The sequence below is a fragment of the Rosa chinensis genome, chromosome 3 (assembly GCF_002994745.2).
Source record: "Rosa chinensis cultivar Old Blush chromosome 3, RchiOBHm-V2, whole genome shotgun sequence".
In the NCBI taxonomy this organism is placed as follows: Eukaryota; Viridiplantae; Streptophyta; class Magnoliopsida; order Rosales; family Rosaceae; genus Rosa; species Rosa chinensis.
Window position 1 is genome coordinate 48,028,916 of NC_037090.1, and position 9,590 is coordinate 48,038,505.

The 9,590-nt window shown below is 37.3% G+C and overlaps 1 protein-coding gene across 1 annotated transcript; it reads left to right on the forward strand.

Moving 5' to 3' along the window:
* Positions 1-3,112: 3,112 nt before the first annotated feature.
* On the forward strand, positions 3,113-5,506 carry LOC112192318 (nucleolar protein 58). The gene is made up of 2 exons (XM_024331980.2): positions 3,113-3,265; positions 4,137-5,506. Exon 2 carries the CDS (start codon positions 4,178-4,180, stop codon positions 4,997-4,999), a length of 822 nt encoding a protein of 273 aa, XP_024187748.1. The 5' UTR covers positions 3,113-3,265; positions 4,137-4,177; the 3' UTR covers positions 5,000-5,506.
* The last annotated feature ends 4,084 nt before the right edge of the window (positions 5,507-9,590 follow it).

Here is a 9,590-nt window from a genome sequence, read left to right on the forward strand (position 1 = left end):
AGTGATCATACAGCCTTCTAGAATGAGTCTAGTAAGTATAGCCGAGGTCAGTGCTATTGGTTGTTTGTAAGAGAACTCGTATATTTCCATTAAGTGAATCAGTTTTCACTAGGGCTTTAAAGAGTTAAGGCCCCGCAGTTGTTTTCCTCATTTTGAGGTTTTTACTGCGCAAACAATTCTGGTGTCTCTTGATTGTTGTGTGATTGTGTTTACCTTTCTTTTATGCACTTTATTTACACTGCTATATTTAGGGATTAACGTTTCTTGTTGGGGTTTTTTGAATTAAAGAAAAGTTGTGGTTTCTATAGGAAAAGCTTATTCATGTCCACCATCGTGCTCCATGAACCGCCGTCGTCACCATGTGGAAGCAAAAGAGATGCCGCACGATACCACGCCCAAAGCAACTACATCCCCGCCCAGCTGTAGCCACCATACTCCAACTAGGCAGAGCCTTCATCGGTGCTGGGGGCCGCTGGACGAGGGAAACCACTGCACGAAGAAACCCAAGTTTTTACTCTGACTTTTTTTTAGCAAAACCCAAACAGTTTTTTATTTTTTATTTTTTTATATTATCCATATACAAGAACTCAAGAGACTCCGGATAATTTTTATTTTAAATAGTATATAATTAAAATTTAATCAAATCAAAATCTACTAAAAAATTTAATTAATTTTGGTTTTAATTTATTTCTTTTCAATTTATTTTTAGGTCATTAACGTTGTGGAAATGTGAACAATAAGCAACAAATCTAAACTAACAAATCCAATTTATTATAAATTGAAAAAAAAAAAATGGAATGAGGTGGATCGAACCAATTTTTGGGTACTTTGCCTAGTTTCTCTTCTTGTGGGCAGTCTCTTTAGAGTTTTGAATAAAGGCTAACAATTATGTGGTTGGAGGCAAAAACCGATATGTATTGCTTCACTTCAAGCTTTGCAACATCCAAACCTTTCATTCAATCAATTGACTTATGAGATGTCTCCAACACTTGTATTTTCTAAGAAGCTTCTTTTCTTGGACTTGAGTAACAATGATTTGTTTGGTCCTCTTCTGAACAAGGTTTGCAGAGACAACGGATAAATCACATTGATTTATCTTGGGCTTGTTTTTCTTGATTTGTCTCACAATCGTTTGTTTGGTGAAGAGCCTGCAAGCTATACTGTTTCTATCACACAACCTTCTTGTTGGGGAAGTTCTAGCGAGGATTGGAAACTAAACCTATCTACAAGTGATTGATCTGTTACACAAGTCATTATTAGGTTTAATACCATTAAACATCATTGCCTTGTTGGTTGTTTTCAGCTGCTTGCATTGATACTCAATAACAACAATCTTTCTGGTGAAATTCAACCTGAACTTGATGCATTTGTTAGTATAGATTTTATTGTATATTGACATTTCTAATACAAAACCTAGAGTCTTAGGTCTAAATTAGAAGTGTGCCAATCATTGGAGTGAAGACCTAGTTGAATGAAAAGAAAAAAACTCAATACACTCAATGCTTCAGTTGACTCCTCAAGGTACTTCACAGGTAATTGCATATGCATCTCATATGTTTTGTGTCTTTATGCATACTGGGATTGATGCATGCGTTGCAATCCCGGTTAGGTCAGAATATGTGAGTTGGTCTGTGTTCGATTTCTTTAGTTCAGAGATCTTTTGTGCATTATTGTTGTCAGTCATCAAGTTGTAAAAAGGATATTTATTCTACATGATTTGTTCAGTTAAGTCTATCTTTTTTATTAGGGATAAAATCATGTTTATTTGTAGAATATCTTTTTAGGATACGTCCCTTCCATATAAGGAGTCAATTCGGTTTTGGTGTCTTTATTGTCCAAGGTTTTAGGGGGAGTCTGCATATTATAAATAGCAATAAAATGCGTGTATTTAGCTGACCTTTGACGGGGAAAAAAGATTGTATTCATCCATTGTGATTTAGAAAAAGGCTTCATTCATCTTTGAATAGCGATGTGCTTCAAATCGTCTCAGTAATCTACTTGTTCCATGTTAAAGTAGATTGTTGAGTACGTAAAACACTTTTTCATTTATTAATCATATACTGCATATCGAGTACTCTCGAGGTCAGTTGGAGTTGTTGATGTGCAAAGAAGATTGAAGGTCGAGGTCAGTATCTATCAATCCTACCAGTGAGATCAGTTCATCAGCGGAGAAGATTTACGAAGATGTGATCATACAGCCTTCTAGAATGAGTCTAGTAAGTATAGCCGAGGTCAGTGCTATTGGTTGTTTGTAAGAGAACTCGTATCTTTCCATTAAGTAAATCAGTTTTCACTAGGGCTTTAGAGAGTTAAGGCCCCGCAATTGTTTTCTTCATTTTGAGGTTTTTACTGCGCAAACAATTTTGGTATCTTTTTTTTTTTTTTTGAGGAAAAGAGATAATATCATTCATTTGTCCATGGCCAGAAAGCACGTATATCGAATGCTGTCTAACCTGTCTTATACCAAAATCATAAATGGTATAAGCTACTAGGCAAAGGACAGGTGACCCTCACTGTTAACACACACGCTCATTTATTGAGCCTAAATACAGGAGATCAAATCCTCACTACAAAGCGTCTCTTTGAAAAGTAAACCTAGTCACCTAGAGACCTTAATTGGTGTACAACTAGAGAGAACTAAGAAGCAAATAGTAAAGGACTAAATGTCGAGAACTGTGCAAACAATTCTGGTATCTCTTGATTGTTGTGTGATTGTGTTTACCTTTTTTTTTATGCACTTTATTTACACTGTTATATTCAGGGATTCATATATGTGTTTCAATAAGTCTTCGTAGAAGAAGATGAGACCCACTGAGTGGCACGTGAGATGGAGGCGGCTCAATCAAAACTCATTTACCATGAACATGAAATTAATGACGTGTGTATGCTACTAATGACGTGTTCATAATGCACAGATTCTAAATTCTAGAAATAAAATAAAAAGACTGTTGCACACGTCTAAGACTTAGCGGGGAAGAAAAGAGGTCGAGGAGGAGCCCACAGAAAAGGGAAGAAGGTATGCGCGGTGCGCCGTGTGAGTCATCTGTGGGTGCCGTGTTGAACTATAAAGTGGACAGGTGGCTGCCACCTCCCGTCATCAATGCCAATGACGATACCAAGAGTCAGAGTCCAGAGAGACAAGACCTTTATAAATACTTCTGCCTCATGTAGTGTAACAGCAGCAGCTCGATCTCTCACACAGTCACACCCAACCCAACCCAGGACACACAGCAAACCAGATCAGTTTCTTTCAGGAACCCATAAGGTAAATTTCATTTTTCTTTCTCTTTGTCTCCATCTTTGTGATTAACTGATTATATGAATAAGAAATGAAAATTCTGCTCTGTTGCACACCCATTGAGAATATTAATAATAATAATCTTAGTTCAGTTTCAGTTTCATAACTTCTGGGGGAATTGTTAATTAGATTGGGAGTTCAATTTTGATATGAAACTAATTGGGCTTTGTTTCAAATTTGAGCACCAGTGGCCAATCCTCCTGGGTTTAGTAAATAGAAGATGGACATCGTTTCTTTGCCTCGTTTGAGGTTGAGCACTTTGATTTCTAGTTTCACAAAATCCATGCTCTGCAAACTCTTTCTATGTTTCGATCTGTTCATCTCTTTAATTTTGTTGCTGTTCCCCATATAGAGATCGCTGAAAAGCATTCTGTTCATCTCTTTAATTCTGTTTTCTGGTAATTGATTGGTGCCTTGGTGGTGAATAGAATGGCATTAGTTTTTTTGTTTTAGTGAACTATTTTGTGTGATGCACACATCCTTTTAGTCAAATTTCTAGAAAGGTACTTGGGTCAGGGCTTACATTTTGCCTGGAGTTACCATTTTTCCACTGTTATTGCTTGCCTTCTTACTTCCATTTATTTTGGTCTGGAACAATGAAGAAATATAGGTTTTCATTGGCTTGAATCATCAAAAGAAACAAAATTTATACACGTATAATTCTTAGATTGTTAAAGCATGCGTTTTTTGTATCCTAGGAGCATAATTGTCATATGTGATCAATTTAGTATTTCTTTCTGTGTCAACCTATCTTGTTCATATCTGCAATTTCATAATTCAATAAATCTTAGCAAATGTGTATGCTACTAAATTTTTTTTTTTTTACGTTTGTTTTTAGGAAATATCAGATAGTAAAAAAGGAACTTTCGGAATCTGAAGATGGAAGACAAAGTTGAATGGAAAGGAGAAGAAAAGGTTAACAAGGAAGAACTCCATTTAGTGATCAAGACCAAGGATGCAGAACTAGGCGGTGACTCCAAGGAGGAAAAGACAGAGAAGGAACTTGAAATAAAGACCAAGTCGGTGGAAAAACTGAAGCCAGAGTATAAGGAGGAGGAGGAGAAAGACACGAAAACGAACAAGGAAAAAGAGAAAGAAGAAGATGAAGAGTTGAAGAAGACAGAGAACAAAGATAAAAAGAAGGACAAGGATAAACAAGGAAAGAAGAAGAAGAAAAAGAGCAAAGATTGTGGGGGCTCAGAAGATGATGGAGAGAGGGATCAAAAAGAGAAAAAGAAGAAAGACAAACAAGAGAAGAAGAACAAAGGTAAAGGGTTAGATGAAGAAGAAGAAGAGATAGAATGCAAAGATGAAAAATCGAGTGTTAAGGATGATTCTAAGCACACAGAGGAAGAGCTGGACAAAAATGAAGAGAAGAAGAATAAGCTCAAGGTAGATGAAGAAAGCGATGACCAGAAAGAAGAGAAAAAGAAGGTTAAAGATAAGAAAGACCAGAAAGAAGAGAAAAAGAAGGGTAAAAATAAAGAAGAGGAGGATCGGGATAATGAGGATGAGGACAATGAAGAAAAGGAAGGGAAAAAGAAGAAGAAGGATAAGGAAAAATATGATGACAATGAAAAAGAGGGGAAGAAGAAGAAAAATAAGAAAGGCAAGGACAAAAAAAGAAGAAAGACGGGGAGTATGATGAAAACGAAGAGAAGATGGACGGGGAGGAGAGGAAGGAGAAACACAAAAATGTAGAGGATGCGGAGAAGATGAAGGCCGAAGTTGCTTCCAGGGAGATTGAAATAGAAGATGTCAAAGAGTCGTCGGAGGAGAAGCAGAAAGAAGTGGTCAAGGAAAGTAAAGAGAAGAAGGACAAAGGCGAGAAGAAACGAAAGGATAAGAAAGAAAAGTGCAACGACGTCGGAAATCTGAAACAGAAGCTAGAGAAGATTAATGGCAAAATAGAAGCACTAGTTGAAAAAAAGGCAGATATCATGAGGCAGATAAAAGAAGCTCAAGGAACAAGTCTCATTGTTTCGGAGACGCCCTCAGATGCAGCATTGGCGGCATCTTGATCTTCACCTCAGTCCATACTCCATACTCTGCAGTTTGCACTACTACGTTCTAATATGTATTTTTGCTAAAATATTTAAGGAATAAACTAATCTGGTCTTTGTGATTGGATTTTCCTTGTACTATTTTAGAGTTACTGAGTTACTATTCTAAAAAAAAAAGAGTTACTGAGTTACATACCTAATTTCACACACAGTAGTTATGTCTTTGTTGCTCAACTCCCAATTTTGTGTTACTGTGAAAAAATTCAGTTGTAAAAAAACACAATTGTAAAAATAATCAGCTGTAAAATAAATTAGCTAAATATTTGGTAAAATATATATATAAAGGTGTGATGATTAAAAAAACCATATCAATGTGTTTGGTAAACTAAATGAAATGTACTATGATTATATCTAAAGACTAAAATGTACATGATTCTGGAAAATTCTATTGATTCACTTTCACATTGCAAAATATTTTCTTAATCCTCACTTGGCAAGAAATTAGAAAATACAGACAAATATCAACAATTATATATACACATACATATAATCTGCAGGTGCATCTGCAAATTGTATTTACCGTAGATTTGCAGCTGGTTTATCATATTTCTTACTGTATTCATTATCATTTTACATATATTGAGAACAAGTGTCCTAGGAGATCGACACCACACACTTGCAGAACAACTAAATTTCTACAAATATTCCTACCTATCATTGACGCAGGGATAGCTCTTCCCTGAAAAATATATAAGATCTCATGGTAGAGATGAAATCCAATCGGTCACTCCTCCTTACAATATATCTCAAGGGTAAGATGAAACCCAATCTATCGACTAGGATCAGGGAGGAAATTACAATTATAAATACAATTGATGAACCCTAGAAATAAAAGTCAGTTTTGAGATGGATATATAAGTAGACAAAGAGATGAGGATGTGGGCACGCCAATTGTGAAATTTACTAGGGTAATTTAAGAATTCACAATAATTAATTAAATCACTATGCATTCTCTGAACCCACTACCTGGTTTTTAGCCGTGATTTCTCAAAAACCCACTTATCAAAATTTAACCAAACAGAGTTAAAGCACAAAATGGTGAAAAAAAACAGAAATTGTCTAGAAAACTCAAATACCAAACGGGCCCTAACTTCTAGTTATGAACCTTTCAGAAAAAAACACAGCTAGTTATGAGGCATTTCCATTAAAATACCAAAATGGGGTTTCTAATGAAAGGTGTACCTAATAAACTAATTACTCGAAGAAAATTTAGTGTCTGAAGAAACTAACATAGTTTATTTTTTCAGAGATTGGGTGTCTGAATCTATTAACATAAAAAGGCAGGTAATATTAAATAATGATTCATTATTAAACTAAACCTTTAAAAACCGTAAAGTGGGATGAAATCAGCTGTCTCCAGTTACATTATCCCCATTTATCCCCATGCATTCATTGATCCACAAAGAATAAAAAATGGAACAAAAGATTAAGAAAATATTTTCTGAATATTTGTGGACCAATGAATGCATGGAGACAGAATAAGAATACTGTACTGGGAACAGCTGATATCAGGGCAGTAAAGTAACACAAGTAATAATATCATAGAAATAAGTTACAAGCAACCAATTAAAGCATGAGTAACTGTGATTGTGTAGGATTATGTAACCCTTCACGTCGCAACACGTGACTTGGTACGTAACATAGCATTTCCAATTATGACAATACACTAGTCACAATTAAAGCATTAAAGGCTGCCGAATTTTGAGACACTTGTTTTCAAGTAAGGTTATTATTGTGAGTAGATATATCTTCTGACCCTTTTTTTTTTGGGTAAGAAATTTATCATCTACTTTGATTCTAAAGTAGGAGATATATAGTTTACAAGTGCCCCTCCATGGAGCTATCTTAGTAAAGACAAAAACCCTAAGGCTCCGCCTCCTCCGTGCGTTGCCACCCAAACGCTGCATCTTTGGCAGTAAGCAATCGTCTCCGTCATGCTTCAGGGTAATATCTTGCTCTAGAACTGCAGGGGAATCGTGAATAGTGAAACACAGAGAGCTTTGATTGATATCGTGCTTGCAAAGAAACCTACCTTAATTTTCCTTTCTGAAACCCTAGCACAGAAGAGTACAATTGAGTCGATCACTCACAGGCTAGGCTACAAAGACTGCTTCTGCGTCCCACATGAACAGGACTCCCAAGGGCTTGCCATCATCTGGATGGATGAAACGCATGTTGATGTGCGCAGTCACTCACCCAATCATATAGATACTGTGATTGGAAAACCGGGCACTGATTTATGGAGTTTCACAGGTATATATGGCGTTGCCGCAAGAAGTGGAAGAGACTGCACTTGGCAACTCATCCGAACCCTAGAAGCCCAACATTGTCTTCTGCCATGGTTGATGGCAGGAGATTTTAATGAAGTCTTGTGGCGTACAGATAAATCTGGAGGACCCCCTGGAGCATTAGCGGCCATGACCAAGTTCAGATGTACAATGGCTTCATGTGGACTCATCGATATGGGATATGTGGGAAGTAGGTTCACATGGTCAAACCGGTTTACGAAGGAACGCCTGGATAGAGGATTTCAGAATATTCAATGGCGTAACAGGTTTCCACACAGCAGGGTAATCACTCTCATGCCCTCGGAGTCAGATCACTGCCCTATTCTCATTGAAGCATTCAGTGAGAAACAAATTCGAAGGAAAAGAAGCAAACCTTTTCGTTTTGAGGAATGTTGGTTTGGAAGGGAGGAATGTCGAAAGATCATTAAGCAGGAATGGGCCATGCCAAGCACGGGTAATGCATTGCAGCAGATTGGTTGTAAAACGAAAGCTTTGAGAGACAAGTTACGAGTGTGGCATCGCACTGATTTTAATCAGTAGCAAATTGAAATGAGGGAGCTGCAGGAAAAGCTAAATGATCTAATGCGGCAACCTCACTCTCTGCCACTATAAGAAGAGCAAAGAAAGCTTCATATTCGATATAGTCAACTTTTGTCCTTGCAAGAGAAGTATTGGAAACAAAGGTCTTGGGCTTTGTGTTTAAAGGAAGGAGACAGGAATACGGCCTACTTCCACCGGAAAGCAAGTAACCGGAAAAATAGAAATTATATAAAGGGGCTACTAGAAGAAAATAGTCTCTAGCAGACTGAACCACAGGAGATTCAAAGACTTTTAATGGAGTATTTTCAGTGTATTTTCACGGCAGAACAAGTGAGTCCAGAAGCAATTGCAAAAGTTGTTAATGCAACTCCTTGCCTGGTGACACAAAACATGAATGAAGCATTATTGGCCTCCTATACTAATGAGGAAATCCAGAAGGCCCTCTTCCAAATGCATCCATCGAAAAGTCCTAGTCTTGATGGTATGTCTCCCTTCTTCTACCAAAAATATTGGGATATTGTCCGTGAAGATGTATGTTTAGCTGTCAGAAACCTCCTTGAAAAAGGTGAAATGTGGCCAGATTCAAACTATACGTACTTGTGTTTGATACCTAAAATACAGAATCCTACAGAAGCATTGCATTTTAGACCCATAGCTTTATGCAATGTTATATGAAGAATTAGCTCTAAAGTTGTGGCCAATAGGCTTTAGTGTTGGTTGCTCGAAATTGTGTCTCCTCTGCAGAGTGCTTATGTCCCAGGACGATTGATTTCTGATAACACTTTAGTAGCCACTGAAGCAGCACATTTCATGCACAAACTGAAATAACAAGAAGCAGGTTTCTTCTCTCTCAAGCTTGATATTAGTAAGGCATATGACAGACTTGATTGGTCCTTTATTCATGCTATGTTAACAAAGTTAGGCTTTGCCTCTCATTGGATACAAATCGTTATGAAATGTGTTTCATCCGTGGCTTATTCTATTCTATTGCATGGGGAGCCTTCTCCTTTGATCACACCTACTAGAGGTATCAGACAGGGGGATCCACTATCACCCTATCTGTTTATATTATGCAGTGAAGGTTTGTTAGCTTTGATCTCACAGGCAGTTCACCAACATAACATTCAAGGCCTCACCATGTGCCCACAGGCCCCTACTCTGCACCATCTTTTCTTTGCAGATGACAGTATCCTTTTTGGCTCGGCTACAACTACAGAGTGTATGCAATATAAGAGAATTCTGAATACCTATGAGAGAGCATCGAGACAGAAGGTGAATTTTCAGAAAAGTAGTGTTGTCTTCAGCAATAATGTTAGTGAGGAGCAACAACAAGAATTGGCTGCTATTCTGGAAGTTCAATGTGTCAAGGAGCATGACAAATACCTGGGGTTACCTCTGCGT

Excerpts from the sequence above, each read along its gene's own strand:
- LOC112192318 (XM_024331980.2), top strand. The coding sequence starts at position 4,178 with ATGGAAGACAAAGTTGAATGGAAAGGAGAAGAAAAGGTTAACAAGGAA.